Here is a 26,303-nt window from a genome sequence, read left to right as displayed (position 1 = left end):
TAGTGCTTTCCTCGCTTAACGAATAAGTATCGCAATACAGCGAGGAAATGCTGCCAGCATTAAATTCCACAGGGACCAAACATTTTAATTTAATTTTAGTTTTCTATGTATAAATTTTTAATTATAATTATCACTATGTAGCAATTATACTGTAATTCAAGGATATTTTAAAAACAAGTCGTTAATTTCCTTAATATACCGACTAATGTAACAACGAAATTTATTACACAAAATTATCGACTCGTCATTTTCATGGTGTCACAATATTAAAACAAAACAGAAAGTACTCAGATTTGCCGCAAGTGCATTGACCGAATCTTACCGAAAATGCTTGTGAATAATTCCTGAAACTTATCAACGAGTGAAATGCGATAGCTTAGGTTTTATAGTAAGGTATCACCGCTGAAGTCCATCGTAGATACCAATTGTGTCGACGTACTCCTGCATAGTTTTTTTGTACATAGGTTAGATTCTCAATGAATACCTGATGTTTTAAAATGGATATTTAAATATACATGCAAAGATATATCTAACAGATGTATGTATAAGTTACTGCCAGTTTACTTGAGTAGTCTTGAGTTAAACCATCAGTTTTTCTAACTGTATAACTCCTGTATCTAAACATTACTTACTCGTAGATGGGATTCGGATAAACTTTTCAAGTTTTTTTGTTTACTATACTTTTACTATCGTCGTGTAATCGGGAATAGCCTACGTGATGAAAAAGTCAAATCTTGTACTGATTTTGATTGCATAATTAGTAAAACGCAGAATCGTATATCGGTCGTATAATTGCTGATCTGTCTAAATGAACACGGATTTATTTTAACTTAGCGACAGTATTAAATAAACTATTATTTAATACGGACGTATGCTGAGTGAAATATTCGTGTGAGGTGATTTGTGATTTCGTGAATCATGAAAATGAAGAAAACTGTGACAACCTGTATACGTGGAAATAAGTTTTGTGCTAAATACTCTTCTCGTGTTAAAGTTATTGCCGAGGTATGTAATAAACTATTTTTCCTAAATTTATCTTTTGTAAGATGAAAGCACACATTATAGCGAAACTTTTACGCATGGTCTTCCCACATGAAAATGAGTTATTGCGGGGATGGATTTCTTGAAAGAGCATCATAAAAAAATTTACGTCACAAAAATATCTTTCTACGTCTATTCGCTGTGCCCTACGCGACTCTAGTGAACAGGGGTAGGTTTTTTAATAAAACTTTAGAACGAAAGAGGGTCACGGTTTCAAAGTAGGCTGATTTTTGATTGCTGCCTACATAGAGATGATGAATTCAATCTGTTATCAATTAAGTCATAGGTCTAGTGATAGTTCCTACTAACTTACTAATGCAAAAATGATGTTAAGAATATGGTAATTAATAGTCAATTGACTGCAGTCAACGTAGTAACATTTCTTTTTACTTTATTATTTTGCTGACTTAGTCAAGACATGGTAAAACTCGTAAGTATATAAAATAGCGGGACTTTTATTACAAATCTGTCTAAAATATCCGCCTTCTTATCCAAATCTCTCGGTCCAGTAGTCTCTCGCGTTTTGGAAGTGGGAGACTTTAGATAGATATGTCTAACTGCACTTCTATATAGAAATATTTTGTATAATTTGTGATATTAATAGCAAGATGCATACATACTCAATTCTTTTATTAAAAGCCTTTTTAACCGACTTAAAAAAAGCAGTTTTAATTATTTCAAATTCTTCAAAGAAATATTTAGTGGATTAATAGTTGATTTAGTGATTTTACTTGTATTTCTGGATTTTTATAATGAAATTACTTATATGTTTCCAAAATCTAAATCTCCATGTGCATTGTGGCACTGGATGGTGCTAAATGAAAAACATATAAAAGATCTAGCTGTATTCTAATAAGATATATATTTGACTCAAAGTTTCCGAAAATAGCGTGAATTTTAGTCATCATGTCGAGGCGCCAGGGTAGAATTGCCTCGCAGTGGTTCATGTTTCAAAAGCCGCCGACGCCGCGAATGTGTCACTTTTGTGTGCTTTTGTCTGCAGGGTGTCGGTGATTTATTATGGTGTATGTAAAAAGTTTAAAATAAGACGTAAAGGCAATAGATACGGCTATCCGTATATATCTATATATATGTACATATTTCAATAAACCTTTTAACTTTAAAATATTAAAACATTTTTACTTTATGTTAGAAAAGATATGTTTTTCAATCTTCAGGCCAATGGCCAATTTTATTTGATTAGTTTATGTTATTGCGATCAATTATTGATGAGCGTTTTTCCTAAATTGATATTCTTTTTAAGACGCGCACGCTTTAGCTGGGGTTACAAAAGTAATAAATTTGGTGAATCAGAGGATGATATGTAAATTATAATACTCTTAAGTAAAAATATGAGTATCGTTATTTTCATTTAAAAATAAATAAACCGTCTATTCCGAGTCAGTTTGTGCTCGGTACCTGTTGGTACTAGGTAGTAGTACGTTCGTAGCTACCGATTAGTTTTGGGACTTAGCAGTGGCGTAATAATAGGGTGGCAGGGCTGGCAAAATGCCTCGGGCCACCGACCCAAGAGATATCATGTTCTATGGATGAATGTGAAGTCTCCAATACGCATTGGGCTAGCGTGGGGACTACAGACCATTCCCTCGCCTAAGAGAGGAGGCCTATGGCCATTAGTGGGACATATTTAATATGTATAATTTATACAACGTGTAATTGAGTAGGCTGAAAATCTCGAAGTTTATTAAAATTTAACTGAGAAGGGACGATTTTTATTAATAGGGCCCCATCAAAAGAATTGCCACGAAAGAAGATTTGCCTCGGGACCCAAATGGTATAGTTACGCCACTGGGACTTGGGTAAGATTCAAAAACGAGACTTAGCGTAAGTCTGATTTCCGTACGTCAAAAATGTAGAATTCTTATTGCGAACTACCTATATGACTCCCGTAGTTACGGATACGGATTTTACATGTGGCCCGATTGAAGCATCAAAAATAAAAAAATCAACAAAACACCTATCTTATTACATTAATAAAAAATTAAGTAGTAATTATTAATACATACTCTTAAAAATTATCATCAACGTAGATGTATGGGGCACTTTTTTCACTTGTTGTCCCGTTGGTTGTTCTTCTTCGCGCATTTGTTTGTTCTTATATCATAACGTCAAACGTACAATATTATTATTGCACAGTTTATATTATAAAGTCGTCATAATAACATACACGCTCACAAAGCCTGTATCTCCAAGCATTACGAAGGGTGAAGCGCGTAAATGATGCTATCGCCTTTTATTTATGTTGTGAATGGATGAGAGAAGGAGACAGTGAGCGTGCGGGGGGCTCCCCTCTGAATGATAAAAACCAACAGTTGAGGCATACGAAAATTCAGTTTACAGCGGAGTGCGAACCCCAAGCGCGGTGTTACGTATTATGTTACGGATTATGCGATCGCGTCTTCCCAAAATGTGACATAAATTGAATGAGTGATTTTGTTATAATAAATAAGTGTTGTCAAAACAACGCTATTTAAGTTATATACGAAACAAAACAGCTGCAAAACGAGAGTGACGTGGAGATGTCTAGACTCTTTATGGCTAAGAATAAATATTGAGATAAAAAAGGAAATCTGTGTGATTTTTACTCGCAAACGAAGTGTAGTTGAAAATTGGGATCTATTATTCTACGTGTTGGCACGTGACTACCGAAACTTCTCGAAGCCCATATTTTCAAGTGTAATTTCGTGGTATTTATTGTTTAAACAAATTATGGTTGTTACGAGAGTAGAAAATATGGCTTCCTATACCACGTACACTGGAAAACCGAAAATTTTCTTTCCAAAGAAGGTAAGGAACAACTTTCACTAGACGCATTTACTTATCAACACATATATTATTTAACTTAGTAATTTGGAATCAAATGATATCAATCAAATTTTAAAAACGTTTCCCTTGTGTTTGTCACATTGACTGGAGGATAAAGCCAGCCTGTTTATTTTCATTTTCTTTTATTCAATATAAGATATTTTCAATTAAATGTGAACTGGTTATTTTTCTTTGTAGCATTAAATTATCGTCTATGTACCAAAAAAGGACTTAGATACCAAACGTAGTTGAAATAATGATCTACGAGCTTTTTATGGCGTACATCAATTAAAATTTATAAAATACGATGAAATTATCACAAAGGCGTGTGGGCCGTCCTTGCCATAAGTAATAAGTAATACCTAATTGATACCGCAGTTATCTGACGTATGTATTGTACAAAGCTTTCTCGCTTTAATCTGTATTCTACATATTAAATTTAGTCCCAAGTAAAAATGGATTAATATAAAACGATTATAATTTGAAAACTTTGACAATGGGTATGGTTATTTTGTTAGGTACAGAAATTAATAATAATTCTAAAATAAGGCATGTATTGCGGTTAAGGATTTATAAACATACTTTCAAACCAATTAAATTTGTTGTCTGGATTTAGAGTTAACAAAATATATTACTAAAAAGCAATATGTTTATAATATTAACAAGATATTATGGATATTGGTTATGTCAACAAAGTCACCGACAGAAGGCTTCTGTTTACTCATAACTATAAGCTACAGTTTAAACAAATCATAAGTGACGAAGAGAACCCGAAACCTGGTTTCGCTATCCAGCAAGGGAATGTACACTTTTTCCTGCTTTGCATTCACATGTGCTATTTATAACACGTTTGCTTAATGTCCGTACAAGGTCCACTGCAGTACATAATGTGAATTGTATAAATATGACCTACAAACGTTGCAAAAGATAAATGCGAAGATTGGACCAAATATAAATACTATAAAGGCGAGATTTCTTCACAGCACATTCAGGTTAAAGGGCATATCCGCTACATCTGGACGCAGTTAACAAGGGAATTTTAACCTTAACAGTACTAATTGGTTTAGTTTAACATTTCTTTGATATTGCCGAAGTTGATAAACTGCATACAAAATACGACGCTAATAACTGAATTTCGTTGTTAATTAAAATAAATTATTTGCTAAATGTGTACTCGTAAAATATAAATAAAATAATAAAAAAAAAACGATAGCAATGTTTATCTCTTCTGGAACCTTTAATGGTCATAAATCACGTTTTGGTTTCCCTATAAAGGATGACAAACACATACTTCGAATTCCAATCTATATTGATGGGCATGGTGAAGCTTTAAGGGGAGTAAAGAATGCAGTAAGGAATGTATCCCGAAGCCTTTTGTAAACTTTTTTGTTATCCAGCTCGTTGCGAGCTTCTTAAAAGTATGCGTAACTTTCTTCCGCAAAGTTATCGGTTTTTTAGTTTGATAACATTAATTGATTAGGAATTTTATCATTTCATTTGAGGCAGATATTCAAAAATGAAAGTAATGCTAGTGACATAGACATCTTTGCTCGATGTTAGGGGGTTATTCTAAAATGAAAAGAGAATGAATGAAAACTTTCCTCGGAGGAAGCAACTGTGGGCGCCAAAAATAGCGTTTCCGTCGAATAGCAAGCCGTCTAAGTAGGAAGTCCACTAACACTCGGCGGTCGGCCTGACTCTTCCGGCCGCCTACTGACGCGACACTTATCGAGTTTTATAACGCACTTATGAGCTGCAATGCAATGTGCCCACGCGTCGTCTTAAGCTGAATTAAATTGCTCGCACTGAATTCAAATTATTGGACGTTGACGATTTAAATCACTTTATCTTCAGCCCACTGATAACAATGTACTTACGATCTATAAAGACGTTAACTTCCCTTTAAATGAAGATGGGGCTCTCTGCTTTAAATAGGGTATATGATGATGTTTGTAATATACCAAAGCTTCGAGATAGGGCTTTAGCTAAACAAATCTGACATAACTTAAGACCAATAATAAATGTGACACACATCAGAAAGGTAAATGAACTTCAGTCATTTATTTATAATCTATGATTCATTAAATATAGGTAACTTATACGTTAGTACAATTTTTACACAATTAAGATTCGTATTGTTCTAAATATTAATTAACTTGTCAAATAAAATCAAAATAAATTAGTTAATATTGGAAACTATGTGCACTTATGAAAGTCCATATTAAGTATTCTAATTGGAAGGTCTAATAAACTTTCGCATTAAGGTCTATAGTTACTACCAGCTCCCATATTAAAGGGGTAGAGCGGGTGAGAGGAACTGGAAATAAAGTCATCGCCAAGTTTTTGCGAAAGCATGGCCAGTCATAGCCTCCTACGCACATGTTGGAGGGAGAGGGACCACGTGAAGCATTACTCCACCTCAAGCGTGTCACCTAAAGCTTTATTTTTTTTCATATATAACATACGTTTAGGAATAGACTATTAAAATAAAAAGACGACTTCTAAATGTACGCAGATTAAGCCCCCAAGTCCACAGCGTTACAGAAGGGCTCGGTCAACGACAGGGGTCATTAATAATTATAAGAAAAAAAATCGATTGGCGTTTCAAGTACAAATTTCGTTTCAGGTGCGTTCAGAGGAATCCCTCGTAACACCAGAAAAAACCAAAAACAATGCACGATGGGTATGACGCTTTGCTTAGCATGTTTTGCTTTTAGATCTCTTCGAAACACTGTTATTTAGAACTCCGCACTGCAGTACGTATAATAATAATAACAGCCTTTTAATTCAGATACTTTTACATTTTAACACGTTTCTATTTCAATCTTCTTTTAGGTGTATGTGTGCCCTTTTTTGGCAAAGGCCTCCTCCAAATCCTACCATTCCTCTCTGCACTGTGCCGTCTCTGCCATGTACCACCTGCTGTTTCTTTAATTTGGTCTAAGGTCTAAATCACCTTCTAAGCGGTCTTCCTCTTTTTTGTTTATTGTATATATAAATTAGAGATTTCATATTATGTAGTTAATGGTGCCTGCATATTGCACTATATATATTTAAAAATTGTGCCTTTATAGGGAGAGTATTTAGACAATAATTATCAATAACTGTTCTTATTATTAAGACATTATGATAAATAATATGACATTTGCATGCTTATTTGTTTGTATATGGCTGATTCTGTATTTTTTGTATAATTAATTAAACTGATTGTTCCACTTTCTTTGCAAATAAACGATTTATTATTATTAAAGCTACATAACTATTTTACTATTTAGGTTATAAATATAATAATTATTGTAATGAACATTAGTAAAAGATATATTATCTTATCAAAAGCTCCAACTTCTAGATCATTGTATTCAAAGACGTTAAAAGATAAAGATTGAGGAAATGTCGTAACATATTCCTACAAAAGAACTAGCTTTATCTGATAGGCTTATCAGTTCATATGTCTCATCTATGGATGACTTTGAGATTTAAAATAGTATTTGTCATAGAAATACTTTTTCTCCGAACAAGAATTATCATTTATAAATGATTGAATAAAATTGTTTAGTTAAGGATATCATAACCTAGAAGAAAAGCAATTTTTCGTCCTGTTTCGGATATTTTAATAAAACAGTTAACACATTGTACATCTATACTTATTTACGGACTAGCGAACCGTAAACTGTTCTAGTTGTAGTTAAATTATAAAAATAAAAATTATCAACATTACAAACTTTAGTAAAAGGAGCGTGCTTTTAAATCGTGATAATCCTGCGTGATTAATAAAAGTAACAAACTTCCGGAAGTTAATCAAACCTAATTCCCATCTTCCGCAGACGTTGTTTGCTCATTTTATTATTCATATTCTTGTTTACTAAAGTCTATTGCCTTAAAAGTGGTTTTTATTTCCAATTAGAAGGAAGGATGAGAGAACTTGTTTTTAATTACTCTATCTGTGTTTTTAGACCGGTCTTCAAAGATACGCTATGATATAAATATCTAATTGATTTCTAATTGATATGTATAATGTATCTTTGTAACAGTAAATCAAATTTTACTTCCCTAAAGATGATATGATGATGAGTAATCAAAAAATTACGAATCAAAATTGATTTGTTGAGATACTTGAGTTAATTAAGTGAAACCATCGTTGAAACTGTGTATTCTTTAATAATTTATTAGAATTTCAGCTGTAACATTATATAATACAGCAATGCAATAAATGGAAAAACCGCAATCAAAACCTTTTATCTATAATATTACGACACATACTTTAACAACTGTTTAATAAAGTGTTAAATTCCTGATCTAATTAAATAGAGTATTTACGTTTTCCTATAAAATCATAATCGATTCAGAATCATATCGATTCTTAGAATAAAAAGAACAAAGTGCAGCGTAGACTACAAATGAAAATTGTGAAAGTGCTACAAAGGTGGAACAGGATGTGTGGGCTGAGTCATTGCTATGAAGCCTGCGCCAGCGCACGCTCCGAAGGTATAGCCTATGCCTTACTTCGATAAGCCGGCACGTGAATGACTTATGACTCACACAAAACTCATTCTAAAAGTATTTGGATAGAAATGTCGTTATACGCATCGCTAATAAATATTAGACTATTTGATATTGCCGAAAAACTGAAATAAAAACATTAATCTATAAACACTGCTAATTTGCATTCGGTTAAGTAGATCTCGGTCAACAAACCAAAGACAATAAATTCGTTTCTATCATTAAGATATTCTCTCGCAAAAAAGACTTTAACAAATTCACCAAGAATAATTTAATCCTCTCGATTGGTAATCAAACAGTAATACAGATATACTAATTCTTCCTTCCGTATATTTTCTATGATAAATATTTGATCAAAGTTCCTAATCAGAGCAGCGGCAACGGAAACAATTATCTCTATTCGATGTCTTATCTATCAATAATAATATATTTAAGTTATAAATTCGCCTGTAAACATTGGATTATTATGAATGAAACAGTTTAGTCATAGTGAAATGAGTAAAACTGTATGCATCGTGACTCAGATTAAGTTTCTTGTGATTTGTTCTACTTATAAAGCAACCATAAAAATACCATAAATTAAACATTCTTATTGCATTAGTTATCTTATATATGCATATAAATTAATGTTAGTAGAATCGTTCCTATTAATATTATGGAACTTTTTCGCCAATCTCTTCTAATCACGTATTTGAGAACTAAGATAACAAAACGATCGTTTAAATCAGAACTAAAATTCGCATAAATGGCAACCATACATTAACTGATAATGGCAATAATCCGGCATCGCTTCAGTCTCTTGCTGACATTGAAAGGTCATTGACTTATCTGTACGACAGAATTGTCGTGAAATATTATTTCTGTGCAAATCTTTTTATTTCTCCCACGTCCTATTAGTATATAAGCCAGTTATAATAAAACCTTTTACATCTTCGATTTACATTTAGTAGCACGTAACTGGCTTCTATTATATGTATGTATATGTCTGTGACATTCTTGATAATGAATACGATTTCTCTCAAACTATCATGACTGTCTTGTATGAACTAAACAAAAGTTATGGTTGAACTTTGAGTTTCTGAGGGGGGGGTGCTCATAAATTTATCTGTTATCACCGGATTACTCTAAAAAGCGGATGCGAAGGTTTGTGGGTGGGTAGAGTATGGGCCTCTTCGCCCCGCAACCCGCTCCACTCGCCATTCTAATTACCCATTGTGGTTGTTGGGTAAAGTTTGCGATCAGCCGGCCGGCACTCCGCGGCCAAGCTAACCAGTCACGCCGCATTCGCCGCGAGATGGGCACGTGTCGATTGTTATTAGTTACTGGCTGAACACGATACCTAATTGATACGTTCCCACTATTTATAAAAGAAGTATTGTGACTATGCACTCAATGGACGTTTTATTCGGATTGCTCCCGCAATAAATTCCGGCAGAACGCGAGGTAAAGTTAGGCTCGCTTTGGTTAGAATAGTTTGAAACCATTGTGTGATCAACACAAATTATTATTAGCATATTTAGTTTTAGCATTATTAAATTGTATCCAGTGGCGTAGCTAGGTGACCAAGGGCCCTGGGGCAAATTAAAAAATTGGGCCCCATTGCTGTGTAAACTGATCAAAATATGAAATTTACAAATACTTTAAAAATGCTAAGCTACTTAAGCTCTTTTTTGTGCAGGGCAGGTAATGAAAATATTAAACTGAAACAACATAAATTACAATTAATACTTGGTGTAGGTTTGGCGAATAAAATGAAATACAGAAGATTCAAGGGTTTATTATATAAAGGTCGGGCCTACCAACTGACTAAATAACAATTATATTTACAAATTTTTCCTAGCTTTAATTTTCGCAAAAGTATCAATGACTTCGTTTAAATCCAGGCTTGATGCGGTTTTGTTTTCAATTGCTATCTAATTCGCGTTATACAATGAGCTGTAGCCGAAATCCTTAGATTTGACACGATCTATTGACTTTAACGGACATCAATATGAGTGGTAAAATTAAATAAAATTTAACCACTGTATTGACCAGTACAAAAAAGTTTATTGACATTAGCTTACTTACTATTAATACATAGATACAGCATGAATTTTTTAACCGTTCTCAAAAAAAAATCTTAACTCAAATTCACAATAAAACGCACATCGATGAATAATAAAATGCACATATCACTATCCGTCAAATTGACAACACTGCCAACCTACAGAAAGAATTTAGGGGAATTCCCTAGGCTATAACTATAACTTTTGAATTTCTCTCAAATTAATGTCTTGATTAAAGTGGGGTCATATTTATTTTGAAAATGGGAGAAATTTCCAAAAGTGCAGAATGATCGAGATTTCTGGTGAGGATTCGAGGGCCCCCTGAGCTTGAGGGCCCCGGGGCACTGCCCCGCCTAGCCCCTTGGTAGCTACGCCACTGATTGTATCCTATTTAATATACACCGAGCAAATTTTCCTCTCTCAGTACCTACACAGTTATTATCTTGAACGAAGTGTTCATAAATTGCGAGTGGAACGGATTGCGATAAAATATGCATATTGAACATTCAAATAAATAGTAATCATTTTTTTCACTTTAAATTCCTATATTTACCTGCTCTAGTTTCGTGATTTTTCCTCCTAATTTAATTTATTTGACATACATTCGTAATAAACTTTTCCTTATTGTCCAGTGATATAATAAAAATAAAATGTACATAGAAAATTGTTGAAGACGTTATATAATACTATCTCGTTTATCGCGCATGCACTATTGTGAATGCATAACTGACCTTCACAATAATGCATCTCCTGACGTGCGACGGGTGAATCTAATGCTTACCAACAATTGTTCTTGGCAACTTTAGCAAAAGTGTTCATGAAACTTTACCATAAGGTTGAAATTGAGCATGACAATTCGCTAAGCTCATGCGCGGAATGCGTACGGCCTGATTTGCCTATCACCGATATTGGTTTATTAATTATTCTCTTTGCATGGATCTCGCAACTGGCACTTCCTCGATTATAAATATAATGGCAAAGTAAATAGTTCTATCATTGACTATCGGGCTTATTGAAGCACCTACTTCTATGTATCCCATAAGTTTCAAGTGTTTGCTGGAATGTGTATTATTAAATAATTGTTGTAATCTGGTTTCGACGGGAAGTTATAACAATCGCTTAGTATGCATTGAGGTTCTGTCACAATCATGGGGAAAACCCAGCTAACTATATTATTTTAATAATATTGTAATTCCAATGCAAAGCGATGAAAAACACATAATTTTCGATAGGTTGACTTGAACTAGTTTTTTTTTAATACATTTTATTATTACGCACCATAAGTGTTTGACCCTTGTAGGCGTTCTTGACATTCCTGCGGATCTTTACCTGTTAAATGATTTAGAGGAGAGATATTAGATATTATTGCTAGTATACGGCAACGTTTAACGAAACATACGTGAAAGGAATCGTCATCGTCTGACTCGGTTCTATGACGTAAAGTTGTAGTACAAAAAATTGCATAACATCTCTGGAACTGTGACGAGATTTCTGAGAATCATGAGTCACGCTTTATTGACCTGTTATGTTACCGGATCGTATCTTTCTATCGGTGTTAGTCATCGTTTATCTCTGATTGAGTTATCAATGAAATCACTGCATGAATAGGAATGGTTCCTTGTAGTTCAAAATCACAATTTTAAGAAATCGAAGAATATTGTTATACTATTACCATTCTTGGTTAAAAGGTGTAAGCGCAATAATTATATAATACTAGCTGACCCGGCAAACGTTGTTTTCCCATGTATTATATTATATATTACATATTTGCCATGTATTTTATTTGTAGGAAATATTTTTTTAGTTCAAAAATAACTATGAATAATAAAAAAATAGGAGTTGATTGTAGGGTGGTGAAAATTAAGGGTTGTATGTATGATACATCATACAAAAATAAAAACAAACTTTTTTGTCTTAAAATATTTTTTTTATGTGGTGGACACTCCTTATTACTTATGGGTTTTAAAAATAGATAGCTGCCGATTCTCAGACTTACTGAATATGCATAAAAAATCTTAAGAATCGGTCGAGACGTTTCGGAGGAGTATGGGAACGAACATTGTGACACGAGAACTTTATATATACATATATTATATAGAGATAATCAATAAACAGCTCTGCATATGTTAAATAATTCGAAGCAATTCGGTGTAAATATCTATTGTAAACTAAGATAAGAGGCCACGCTGCCTCGCACGCGTGCTCATGACATCAACTCGGACGTCACGACTCGTCATACGTCTCCAACGGATTCCTCGTAATGTCAATTAACATATTATTACACTATCAAAACGATTGCGCGAGTTGTAACATAATACTAACGATGATTAAATGGCAGCTCAATTTAAAATCACGTCATAAACCTTCATTCAGAATGGCGCAATTCTGTCTTTTAACGATGGAAGAAATTGATTGAGGGCCCTTTATACGATAGCATTGATCGATTGCAAACTGTAGAGCCAAACATTCGACAGAATACTTGACCACACCTCAGTGAAGCCATCAATATGCACTTCGTGTGCGTGAATCGTTCGCCTTACGTTTGTTCAGATTCAAAATCCTTTGTATAGTAATCCACGGGCGGGCGTGGCTTCCTTAGCAGAATAAATCTCTCGACAAGCGAAAAGCGCACTTATGCGGGTGAGGCTTTTAAGGCCGCACGTGTACATCTGATTGAAAGTCGAACTCTCCCATGACTCAGCGGCAGATAACGTTACGTTCTTAATAGATCCTTTGACCCTGTTCAACTCACTCATATTGTCCTTGTGCTGAATTTTAAATGCTTCTCGGAAAACTAATAAAGACGATCACCTATCATATCGAAATAGGCCATGTTTATTCGATGACCAAACGTTTTTATCATTTCACTAACGCTCTCAGCGTAGAACAGGGTTAAGTTAAAATTTATGTAATAATTTTTTGTCAGTTTGCGGCTTGTTATAATTAATGCGGGTGTAATTTCCGGTTATACACCTGTATAGTTCACAAAACACCTTGTTTGTCTTCCTTAGCAACTCTTATTACTTTTTCTAAATTAAATTTAGCGAGAGGTGCGATTCAATTGTTTAACTTATAGTTTATTTAATTTAGACTAATCTGTTGTTATAGATACCAGAATCTGGTTTGGATGGCAACAACACTTTGAAACACAACGGCAGTGCCAAGGACCTCGCCTCGGTCATGGAGAACCTCAAAAAGACCAGCCTGGTCTCCAGACAGAATCAGACCCTCAATACCCAAGTCTCGAGCTCATCGAAACAGCAGGTAGGAATGCTAAGATAATACATATGTATGTTTATTCAAGTGTTTTGAATTGGCATTCTAAATGCAAAATCCTATGACGTGTGAAGTGGAATACAAAATATTTGTTCTCATTTATAATATACTAGGTGTCTATGATAATCAATCTATTTATATATTTTATGATAAAGAATAAAATTGCATCAAGCGCATACTATCGCGTAGGTACTTTGATGAGTTTTTATTTTTCGATATTTTATCTTAGGATTTTGCCTAATATTGTGAAATGATTAAATAATATGTAACGAGTAATTAGTATATGTTATCTATGTTTTATGTGACTAAAGTGTAGCTTATCCATAACAACACTATATGTGATTTTTTTTTAAGTTTGAGATGAATAAAGATATATATTATAGATTCATCATATGATGATAGCTCAGAATTTAGGTATTAAATATCGCGGACTCAGTTTTGGTCTAAAGAAGACATTTATTCTTTATCTATAACAACACGATGTACTCACTCACTAACAACGCATACTTCAAAAGCTTTCTTTCAAATACCGTAAAAGAAAATTCATTAAAATCTAGCGATTCAATTAAAGTCAATTACATTATTAATACTTTGTTGCATTAATAGTACATATACAATTAGATAATATAATTTTTTTCACAATGCCAGGTTCCAAAATACAAAAAAATATATACATAATTACAATTACTACAGTCAGGATTGAATAGATGGTAAGGATATATATAGTTAAGAGGTGTTTATGAAAAAGACTTTTGAAAAACGTTACAGAGGTAGTTAATCATATGGGATATCGGGGAGCTAAGGTTATGGATTACCCATAGCTTGGTGGAAATCGTAGTAGACTTGCCTAAAAAGGATGAGCTGTGAGATAGAATTTCCAAAATTGCCAAATTAATTTTTATGATAAGAGGATTTCAGGGATTGAAAAGGATTTACGAACCAATGCTACTTAGGGTCCTTCAAGAAAAGCGTAGCAATTCTTAAAACGCCGGCAACGCACTTGCGAGCCATTTGCTAATGTGAGTCGCCATTGGCGGCCTTCCATCCAGCGGCATTCCTGCCCGCCCTGCCCGTTTGCCTCCTATTACAATAAAAAAATAGTATAAAATAAATTATAGAGACTAATTTAATTATTCAATAATAGATAAAGGGCAACTATTTTCTAAAAGGTGTTAAAACGACTTCTGATACCGATACCGGTTCTTATCTCGAAAATAAACACCGCAAACTAGTTAATCTTAAACTTTTGCGTCGTATTCAATAATTATTTGAATAATCAATGAATTTTCGCGTGGGCGTTAACACGTTTCGAGACATATCCATATTTTTACTAGAGCTCCGCCCTCTTGCACCAGTACTGCACTATAGGAAAATAAATTTAATACTAGTATATTTAATATACATTTTCTTATTATATATAAATTACACGTCACGTTGTTTGTCCGCTATGGACTACTAACTTCCGAACCAATATCAATCAAATTTGCACACCGTGTGCGGTTTGATCTAACTTAAAAGATAGGATAGCTTACATCTCAATTTATATCCGCAATATTATTTTATTGCAAATTATTTGTTTATATTTGATAGTCACAATTCTAACAGATGGCGCTGTGTTGAAACTTGAAAGTACCAACGTTTCACATAAGCTACAATTTAATGGCATAACCACCAAAAAAGCATGGTGGTCCCCATGACTGGTGTTCTCCTACCGTTTCCCTTGAATAGTTAACTACTATGCAATATAACAAAAACCTTAGCCACAGCAACGCTTGGCCGGTCTGCTAGTGTATCTATAAAAATGATTTATATATTTTATACTTATTACTAGGACTTTGGGGAAATTTGTATAGAGAGAAAAATTTGAAAATTTATTTAATAAATAGAAAAATATAGTTTTATTCAGTACTTATTTTTATTCTGGAAACGCGAACAGTCTATGGGGTGGCATTGCAATGTATGTAATTGCATATGATGGTAGGTAGCTACTAAAAAGGTTGGCTAAGTAAAAATAATCCTATTAAGACGGAACGAAGTTCGCGGGGACAGATAGTTGGGAATAAAGGTGTAACATACAAAATTACACATATTTCCTCTTTATAATATTTGCAGTATATAGGATTTCTTATTTATTGCATTTCTGCAGTTCTTGTTATCATAACCAGTTTGACTTCATCCAAAACCTATCCCGTGTAAACTTTAGAGTCACGAACAAAGATATACCTAGTCCAAGTTTCTAATAATTATGTTTTCGCCTTTCAGTAGTTAAGTTTTAATACCTTAGGTACCTTAAATGTACGGGAATGTTGTATGTTGTATTCGAGGTGGCGACATGTTAGGAAATAGTATTAAATATAGTTTACTGGAAGTTATTTTGGTGGCGGCCTCGGTCCGTACATAAAATATGTTTATTTTGAAAACGGCAAACGCGAGTTGAGGGAAAAATAAATATTCAGTAACGAAAAACTACATCTTATAAATTAAAAATACATTTTGAACTCAGTTTTAATTCCATTTTCGTCAAAGCGATTATCATTTTTACAAAACGTGCCTTTACTCGAACTGTAGCAGTGTTGGCCTAGTGGCTCTGACTGACTGACTGACTCTCATCCCTGAAGTCGTAAGTTCGATCCCCGGCTGTGCCCAATGGAAATACTTTCTATGTGCGCATTGAAAAAATGTGTGGAAACCGGCTTCCCTTAAACCCAAAAAGTCGAAGACGTGTGTCAGGCACAGAAGGCTGATCACCTTCTTGTTTATTAGATTGACAAATTATCATGAAACAGATTCAGAAATTTGAGGGCCAGACCTATAAAGGTTGAAGTGCCACTGATTTATTTATTTTACTCGAACTGAAAATGAATCAAATTTGATGTAGATGTTGGTGAATAACTGAAATGTCTTATTGATTATCAAAATAATAATTAAACAAAGTCCTATCAGCTAATTAAAATAATGAATTAAAACGATGAATTTATCTACTTTCTCAATTAGGTACATTAAATAGAAAATAATAAAAATCCATCAAAAATAACGTTTTGTTTAGTTAAAATTAGATAATTCATGTGTACACAAAGCATTATTAAGGTAGTTTGTGTGAAAGTTATAGATATATATATATATATATATATTTGTATGTTGAAAAACTCTACCATTCACATATACCTAATCACATTTACAACATTCAGCCAACTGCAATACAAAGCATACTAGTTGGCATACATCCAAATGCAACACTATATAATATACGAGTATATGTATATACAATATGATGTACTATAATTGTTTTATATGTCGTAGATTTTATTGAAATCTATGTTCTAATAAATTATACAAATATTAATTAATTTTAAAACAAATTATAACCATTACACAATAACTAGCTATACAGAAAGGATTAATTCCTGAAGAACCTACAGGCGATATTTTACACATGAAGTTTTTAGTGATTTGCACAGCACTTTAGTCTTGTGTCTATTAAATTATACAAATTTATTGTAATATTCTATCATAAAGTTTCAAAAGCAAGTTCAAATAATAAAGTGTATTGGAAGTTTGAATTTTAAATCGTATAATTGTTGGATACGTGATTCACATGTCCCAAAAACCTAAACATAATACAAAGAAATGTAAACCTCAATTATGAATCACGTAAGTCCAAAAACCGTTAAAGTCTTTCGATAGACAGCAAAGGTTAAGCCTCGATGCATCCTCCTACGCCATCTGAGTCAGTAGTTTCCAGTTATTATTTTGTTTTCACAAGCACATTCGATTCTGGCAACATTATTAATAAAACCGGAACCATTTAAACCTTTTCTTAATTGTAACAAAATGACGAGAACTTGATTATAGCTTAGGTCATGAAATATCAACTTTTCAATATTTTTTTAATTAATTATATTTGATCACTCGTATATTAGATATACGTAGGCATCGTTATCGGTATCGCTATTTATAAACATGTTTATTTTTACCAATGTATTGACATAAGCACCTATAGGTGTTTATCCCTACGCCAACACGCGTGACGCTGTGCAAACCGAAGCATTGGCACTGAAATCAGTGCTTGTCTAGATCATGACTGTGTACGAAGTGTATACTGTGTTACTCCCCGGTCTCTACTGCTTTATGTGTTCATGGTGACTGCTAATATTGTGATATACTATACTTATAAATAAAGTGTGCATGTCGCACAAATAAGATACCAATAATTTTCATCTGCCAGATGGTGTCTAGTTCTACATCGAGCAGCGCGGCCTCGAGCCAGCGCGTTCAAAGTTCATCTCAAAGGGCCAGCTCCATCAAATCCGACTTATCCGAACTAAAGAGCTCCATATCAGAAATGAAGACCCTGAGCAACACGGCAGCTTTAAATTTTGGACAAAGGTACTTTTATTATAAGACGTATTCCGAAAAGGCCGAACTTCGTTTTGTTAATGGTCGCAAAAGATAACTATCCCACCTGAGCTACTATTGGCCACTCGCCAATTTCGTAACGTATCATTTCCTCGGGACTAGTTCGTAGTTTCGCATCGATATACAATAGACGTGTATTTTCTCGTAAAAGAATTCAGCTTTCGTGTTACAGATTGAGAAGTTCAATGGAGAATATTGTCGACCAGGACGATATAAAAGAGAGACACATCCCAGATATCCGGGAGATGGGGGATATCGGTGACATGGGTGACATGACGGACCTCGCGGGGGACGGTCCTCTAGTGACCTTTCCCGAGTCGGACACCCCGCCTCCCGATAAGCCATGTTTGTTGGCTCCCGCGTCTGCTACGATAGCGTCCTTAGGATCGAGTGCAGCGAACGAATTGAAGTACAGCGCGGCTCGGTCCAGCTCGGCGTCTTCGACGAGAGTGATTACCGACGGATTCAGTGCATCAAAATCGGCGGCGAACAGCTCGCGGATGAGGCGGCTGCAGCATGGGGACATGCAGTACGCAGAACACAGTGCGACTGGCGCCTCACACAGACTGTTGCAGGCGGAAGGGTTAACGGCGGAGCAGAACGCCGCTTATCTCCAGGTTAGTAAACTCTCCATTTTATTATCACGTGTATGTATTTATCAATAACTGTGTCTTAAACAATGTTGTAATCGATTATAGTATTATAAAATATAATCTACTTTTTACCGCAACGCGTTCATATTTATTTACGTTTTTCTCCTACGTTTCGTCATTTAAAACTTTTGCGAAGGGTAGTCCGAATGCCGGAGTCGTTAAGGCGCGCCGAAGGACGCGACCCCGAGGCCTAGATCGATAGCCCGCAGACGCAAGGCGGGAGCTCACGTTATTCAGTAGAAGCAGGAGCTTCGCGTCGTAAACACTGGCCTAACATGTTCTAGCATTTCTCGGCCGACAATATAAACAAGCCATGGCCTCGCGATTGGCGGCCTGGTCGGCGAGGATGTTACGTCGCGGAGGATCGCCGAGTGCGGTGAGATCATTTATCCGCTTATCGGCGACTTCGCTTCTCAGTCAACGTTTGACCGTTGCGCGCACACGCGGAAGTCGACGATTGCGCATGCGCGTCCGCGAATAGGCCGCTTAAATTTAGACACGGAATGTCCGCGGGCGGCTCGGCCCCGTGGCCCGTGCGGCGCGGAGTCCTCGCGCGCTTCGCTCCGAGGACGACGGATCCTTCGGTAAACTCATTTATGTACATACGGTGACGGTATACAAACTTTGATATTATCACCGGTATCACGCGATTGGCCTACTTCCAAACGACTTCGCGCCGCGGACAATTTAAACATTATAGGAAAGTGTGGCAATCATAATTCACGGACTCATAAACGGTGTACACTATTTCAGGAAAAGCGATCTTTGCAAGCCGGAGAAGTGACGGCTCAAGAGGCGAACAACATGTCCGCGACGAGTTCTAGGTTACACACTGAAGCCTTCAGCGCGGAGAAGAAGGCCACGGCTTCGTCGCAGGCGAGGCAGACCGTCACTTCCAGCGGCATGTTTAGCCATAAAGAGAGCTCTTCGCATTCAAACATGACAATCTTAAGTAAAAACCTCACAACGAAATCCATGCTCCTATCCTCACAGGTAAATTCCTGGCGGTAACTTAGAGTTTAATGTGTCTTTAGATATAGTTTTGTCTTTTTATCCAACAAAATTCCTCTACCTTTTAACAACTGAGGTAATTAAATCTCAGCCGTACAAATAATCGTGAACTAGTCAAATGTTATAGTTTCTCGAGTAAACAAGAATTAATTCTACCGGAGCGTAAATGTATCGCTCGTGACGTAGGTGCGACGTTAACTTCTCTCGTTCGCTTCGCAGATGAGTCAACTGTTGAACGGGACGATAAAACCGGGCGACGAAGACCTCACCGACTTGACGTTCGAGGATCTAGACAAACTGAACGCGAACTCGAACGAGAAAGACGTCAACTCGGCCATCCAGAAGTACTCGCATCGGATGAACGCCTTCATCGCGGCCATCAAGAACAACCAGATGGACATGAAGAGCGCCGGAGTGCATTTCAACAAATTGAACGAAATGCTCCGAAGGGCGTGGGCCGTCCCCACCTACGGACACGAATTGGGCTACACCCTGTGCAACGCGCTCCGGACGTCCGGCGGCCTCGACATTCTCATGGAGAACTGTCTCGAGTCCGACAACCCCGACCTGCAGTTTTCCTCCGCGAAACTACTCGAGCAGTGCCTGACCACGGAGAACAGAGCCCACGTCGTCGAAAACGGGCTCGAGAAGGTAGTCAACGTCGCCTGCGCGTGCACCAAGCAGGCCAACGCGGACCACTCCCGCATAGGCACCGGCATTCTGGAGCACCTGTTCAAGCACAGCGAGGGCACCTGCGGCGACGTCATCAAGCTGGGAGGCCTCGACGCCGTGCTCTTCGAGTGCCGGAAGAACGACATCGAGACCCTGCGGCATTGCGCCACGGCCCTGGCCAACCTGTCCCTGTACGGCGGGGCCGACAACCAGGAGGCCATGATCAAGAGGAAGGTCCCGATGTGGCTGTTCCCTCTGGCGTTTCACCACGACGACAACATCAAGTACTACGCGTGCCTGGCGATCGCCGTGCTGGTCGCCAACAAGGAGATCGAAGCGGCCGTCCTGAAGTCCGGCACCTTGGACCTGGTGGAACCTTTCGTGACCTCGCACAATCCGTCCGAATTCGCTCGCTCGAACCTCGCCCACGCCCACGGCCAGAGCAAGAACTGGCTGCAGAGACTCGTCCCGGTGCTCAGCTCCAAGAGGGAGGAGGCCCGGAACCTGGCCGCTTTCCACTTCTGCATGGAGGCCGGCATCAAGAAGCAGCAGGGCAACACCGAGATCTTCAAGGAGATCGGCGCGATCGAGTCTCTCAAGAAAGTCGCGAGCTGCCCCAACGCCGTGGCCTCGAAGTACGCCGCCCAAGCTCTCAGGCTGATAGGCGAAGAGGTGCCGCACAAGCTGTCGCAGCAGGTGCCCCTGTGGTCCATCGAGGACGTCCGCGAATGGGTCAAGCAGATCGGCTTCTCGGAGTACGCGACCAACTTCTACGAAAGCCGGGTGGACGGAGACCTTCTGCTGCAGATCACGGAGGAGAACCTCAAAGAGGACATCGGCTTACACAACGGAATCAAGAGGAAGAGGTGAGCGATCTTCGTTTGAATGAGTCGCCTTTCAGCGTCGACCTGCTTCACACGCGTCTAAGTGAACTCCGACGAATTTCAGATTCACGAGAGAACTGCAGCAGCTGAAGAAGATGGCGGACTACAGCTCGCGGGACACCGGCAACCTCAACGACTTCCTTCAGGGCATCGGCCTGGAGTACACCATCTACACGTACTCCATGCTCAACGCCGGAGTGGACAAGGAGTCCATCCGGGGCCTCAGCGACGAGCAGCTGGAGAAGGAGTGCCACATCCTCAACAGCATTCACCGCTTGAGGATACTGAACGCTATACGGGGTGAGTTTTAATAATATTATTTTGATACATCGTTACCGCTTGCTGAAAGTTCACGCCCAAATTAATAGCTATCACTACGAGTATACGGAAACATATTTATTATGTTAAAAATATCTGGTCGAAGTCACAAAAGTATCATTGTGTAAAGATCGATTGTTGCTTAAGTACGAAGTAACTACAGTACAGTTACACTCTTGAAAGTATTTATTTGACATTTGGGAGTAATGGAAGTCAACTTATTGTTCTGAAATACAATCGGTTCAGTGAGAAGCGAAAAGGGTCGGCGACGACCTTGACGTTGTTCGCGTCAACCGAAATAAACCGAGCCATCTGTCGAATGAAAAATTACATTTCTAATAATAACTTAGGGCTTGTTCGTGGAAATTATAAAACATTAATCTCCATACAAAGTAAAATACAAAAGAATATTAATTTAATATAGTAGTGATACTGTTTTATATTATTTTAAAGGGCTCATTTAAAGGCCAAAATATATATTCTTTATTCACACTTGTTACAATAGTAATTTATAAACAGCGAACACCAATATTAATGTTCAAGAGTGAGTTCAAGCGATATTGTGAATTTTTATTTTATTATATTAATTTTTGATATTATCGTATTGGTTTAGTACTCTGAGGATAGTGTATGTAATATATCATTTGTGAATAAATAAATAATTAAATATGATAAATAAATAATCTTATCTTTAAAGTGATCTATAATGATGAATTTCAGCATACGAAAGCAGACTTCCGATCAAAGGCGAAGAGAACTTAGAAAAGAACCTAGACGTGTTCGTCAGCTATAGAAGATCCAACGGCTCCCAGCTGGCCAGCCTTCTGAAGGTCCACCTCCAAGTCCGGGGATTCACGGTTTTCATCGACGTGGAGAGACTGGAGGCGGGCAAATTCGATAATAATTTATTGCAAAGCATCAAACAGGCGAAGCACTTCCTCTTGGTGCTGACGCCCAACGCCTTGGACAGGTGCAAGCACGACAACGAGCAGAAGGACTGGGTTCATCGGGTGAGTTTCCTACTTTTATGCTCTTCATTCATTTAGTTGAATCATTATTTATTTATTTATTTATTGGCCAAATGAGTAAAACGACGAATCGAATCCAGGAAATCGTGGCGGCCTTGCAGTCGCAGTGCAACATCGTCCCGATAATCGACAACTTCGAATGGCCCGAGCCGGAGGAGTTGCCGGAGGACATGAGGGCCGTCTGCCACTTCAACGGGGTGAGGTGGATCCACGACTACCAGGACGCGTGTGTCGAGAAACTGGAGAGGTAATCTCCGATTATATATTCCACTGTTCTGTTCTGTAAAAAACTTACCAACTTTAACATTTCATTTATATTTATACTAAATAAAACAAAGTCGTTCCCCGTTCCCTTAATTCGATTAATCTATAATTTAAACGCGCAGCTTCCTCCGGGGCAAGTCGAACCTGGCCAACCGACTGGAGAGCCTCCGACCGGCGGCCGTGTCCGCCCTCCCCCGGGGGCCCTCGTACCAGCGCATGCACTCCACCGAGAGCCGCTCCAGCGACAAGGCCGATTGACCGGAGCCGACGCCCGCCGCCGCGCCCGTCAGGTACCCTCGGCGGAATATTCAGCTTTAGACGTAAATTCACAACATTTCTAACAGAAGTGCACTTTTCAGACCGGAACGGAGTCGACGGTCATCGGTGAGGAATTCTCGAGACTCAGCACCGAGTCCCACGAGCGCGGGGAGGCCGGCGGACGGCCCGACCCCTCTCGCGCGCCAGAGTCGCAGCGGCGCGGGTGTTCCGGACGATACCTCGCCGCCGCTCGACGACGGCACCCAATCGAAGAGGAAGAAGAACTTCATGGACCGCTGTGTTAATAAAGTGAGACTTTGCTGACGCGCGGCAAAGCGGCCCGTGAAGTACAAACGTGCACTTGTAAATATTGTCCGTGCATCTTGACTCTGTAATCTCAACGAGTGTTTGGAGACCGATGACCCGCTTCACTCCCGAAGCGTTCGAAGCGACGCGAGCGTTCGCATCGCAGCAGTCTGCTATTCGTTGTAGTATGGCAGACCGCTTCTCACTCTCTACCTTTAGAATTTATATTATCGACGAGCGTCCCACGCGACGGGCCGAAAGAAAAGAGCGCCCGGTCTGTGCCCTCGAAGACTATTTATGGATTTCGACCTTCACTTCTTGCCACTAAAGTATTTATTATTCGTAGACTCGCTTCCGTGTTATGTATGTTTTTCTTTTACCTGAAAACGAACGAAACTCGAAATATTTTAGCCGTTAATGATTATTGTGAAGTTCCGATTTCTTGACATTGTACATAATAATATAATGATATTTTAGAATTTATTGTCTATCACGCGAGTTAACCGTGGATGTTATATTTTCACAAATGTATATTACTTTATTGTTTAGCCGTAAAATAAATAAGTATTATTAAAATGAAATGTTTTTACTCAAACCCGATAACGATACGTCGATGAGGAACGAATACGGCACTTGCGAGCAGGTTCAGAAAAATATACTTTATTTGCAGTAAGAGTCACGCTTTGCCACTCTTTGGCACGAGAATCCAAATAAAGATTTTTGTCATTTATTTTGATTTGGGTGTGTCTGCTTTATCCTAGTGAAGCGTATAACACGGCACTTGTCTGTGTTAAGAGTGACCCTTAATACCGTTCAAATGACACCACTTTACCAGCTGAAATAGGTCTTTTTGAAGCAGAATTACGTCACTAGTAGTGTTGAATTATTTGAACAATAAAGGTTCAAGGTGTAAAATTTAGGAGCTAAAGATGGTGTAAGAAACGATCTTGATTAATTGCCCCCAACGATAATCCTTCTACTACGGTTCATCAAGAACGACCTGCTTGAAATGTTATGCATGATTGAAATAGGAATTAGCAAATTACGAAATAATATTTTTATATTATAACGAATAATAAAATATAATATACTAGCTGACCGGGCAAACGTCGTTTTGCCATGTATATCATTTATAATAAAAAAATAGGGGTTGATTGTAGAGGGGTGAAAGTTAGGGGTTGTATGTATTTTTAATGCTGTATCATAAAAACAGAAAAATAAATATTTAGGGGTGGACTACCCTTAACATTTAAGGGAATGAAAAACAGATGTCCGATTCGCAGACATACCCAATATGCACACAAAATTTCATGAGAATCGGTCGAGCCGTTTCGGGGGAGTTTAACCACAAACACCGCGACACGAGAATTTTATATATTAGATTTAATATTCCACTATCTAAGATATGAAAGTTGAGTTTTAGGATTAGTATGACTCTGGTACGACAAGAATGTGTTGGATTTTGACATATGGGAGTCACACTCGTTTTTTTTTATTTTCACCCTGAATCTTAACGTTATTTCGTCTAAAATCAAGAAATATACGAGAACTTAACTATTACTGGGTATGTTCCGATATACACTGCGAGTACTGTACAGTGCTCCCACTGTTCAAAAATTCGTTCCGCTATGGACTGCCAGTATACAGCCGCAGCGTCCTAGGGAAATATATGACGTCACAAATCCCCGCTATACTTCTACTGCGAGCACTGGCGTTTTCGAGGTAAGGTACTCGCAGTGCTTTGATCACGTGATCAATCAAAACCACTTGAATGCCTAACGGCTGATATAACTTAAAGTTTCATAAAAAAAATTTAAAATTCTAACTTACTTTCTTTGTAGTATTAATTCAATTGACAGTTAATATTAATATAGATTTTTTTAATGCGATAATACTCCAATAATAGTTTTTCTTGTTGAATTGAAAAACTTTGATGCACTCATTTGAAAACTGTGTCGAAAAACGAAGCTGACTAGTATACTGGACTGCGTTCCGTTTTAAAATGTAACCAGTATAGCTGGCTATAGAGAAACGGTTTCACAGTATACTAAATTGACGGTACTCTGTACAGTGGTCGCAGTGTATATCGGAACATACCCATAATCACATCATAAACTTATATCTGGCAAATAAAACTTCATTGTAATTTATAAGCTGTGGTCCAGCACTATCTTTCATCTTTAACGCTTTTATCTGTATACTAGTTACTACTTGTATAGTCCTTTGGCCTAAAGGTCTAGATACCAGGCCATAAACTCCAAAAAAAAAAAAAAAAAAAAAAATGTATAGTCCTTTTCATGAAAGAAGTCCCCCAGACGCGGCGCTGCAATCGCATGACGTAATGTTGCCATTTATGAGTAAAAAATTTACCTACATTTAGCAGATGTAATTTATCAAATACTATTTTCTGCATACTTCAATGAAACAATATTTATGTTATGTAAAAATTATATTTTTATTTACTTATATTAGCGGTGTTCTACCTACTTACAGGGAAAAGATGAGAAAATAGGGTAAAGAAAAGCAATACAATTTTTATTCAGAGTTTTAATGCATAATTGTTGGGTTACAATTTTTTTCGAAATACACGCCGCTGTTATACCTTCGTTTGTAATTCTTGTTACAGTTTTCTTTGTCACACCTGCAATTAAATTATGAACAGTTAAAAATAATAGTTAATTTAAGTTTATTGTGAAATTATATAGTTTCATCACGTTATAATTAGAATTTATATCATAAAAGTCCCATCAATACAGCAAAAAATTATCAAATGGCAACTCTAAAAAGTACCTGTTATGGCGGCAA

The 26,303-nt window shown here is 37.2% G+C and overlaps 1 protein-coding gene across 7 annotated transcripts in view; it reads left to right on the top strand.

Annotated features, from left to right (window-relative positions):
• LOC125054349 (NAD(+) hydrolase sarm1) overlaps positions 1-23,819 on the top strand; it is a 36,831-nt gene extending 13,012 nt beyond the window's left edge. For 2 of the 7 annotated variants that reach the window (XM_047656172.1, XM_047656174.1), the window contains 11 exons: positions 6,494-6,550; positions 13,521-13,676; positions 17,914-18,074; positions 18,277-18,721; positions 19,511-19,750; positions 19,988-21,306; positions 21,389-21,624; positions 22,363-22,652; positions 22,751-22,917; positions 23,057-23,224; positions 23,294-23,819. In XM_047656172.1, the coding sequence (XP_047512128.1) occupies positions 6,494-6,550; positions 13,521-13,676; positions 17,914-18,074; positions 18,277-18,721; positions 19,511-19,750; positions 19,988-21,306; positions 21,389-21,624; positions 22,363-22,652; positions 22,751-22,917; positions 23,057-23,192 (3,207 nt within the window). In that variant the 3' untranslated portion in view covers positions 23,193-23,224; positions 23,294-23,819. Of the gene's footprint in view, positions 1-3,393; positions 3,850-6,493; positions 6,551-9,646; positions 9,811-13,520; positions 13,677-17,913; positions 18,075-18,276; positions 18,722-19,510; positions 19,751-19,987; positions 21,307-21,388; positions 21,625-22,362; positions 22,653-22,750; positions 22,918-23,056; positions 23,225-23,293 lie in introns of those variants that run through there. The other 5 variants (XM_047656173.1, XM_047656175.1, XM_047656176.1 and 2 more) reach the window with 4 other exon arrangements.
• The last annotated feature ends 2,484 nt before the right edge of the window (positions 23,820-26,303 follow it).

The sequence above is a fragment of the Pieris napi genome, chromosome 12 (assembly GCF_905475465.1).
Source record: "Pieris napi chromosome 12, ilPieNapi1.2, whole genome shotgun sequence".
Classification (NCBI taxonomy): Eukaryota; Metazoa; Arthropoda; class Insecta; order Lepidoptera; family Pieridae; genus Pieris; species Pieris napi.
The sequence above is the reverse complement of the archived record's forward strand: the minus strand, read 5'-3'. Positions and strand labels throughout refer to the sequence as shown.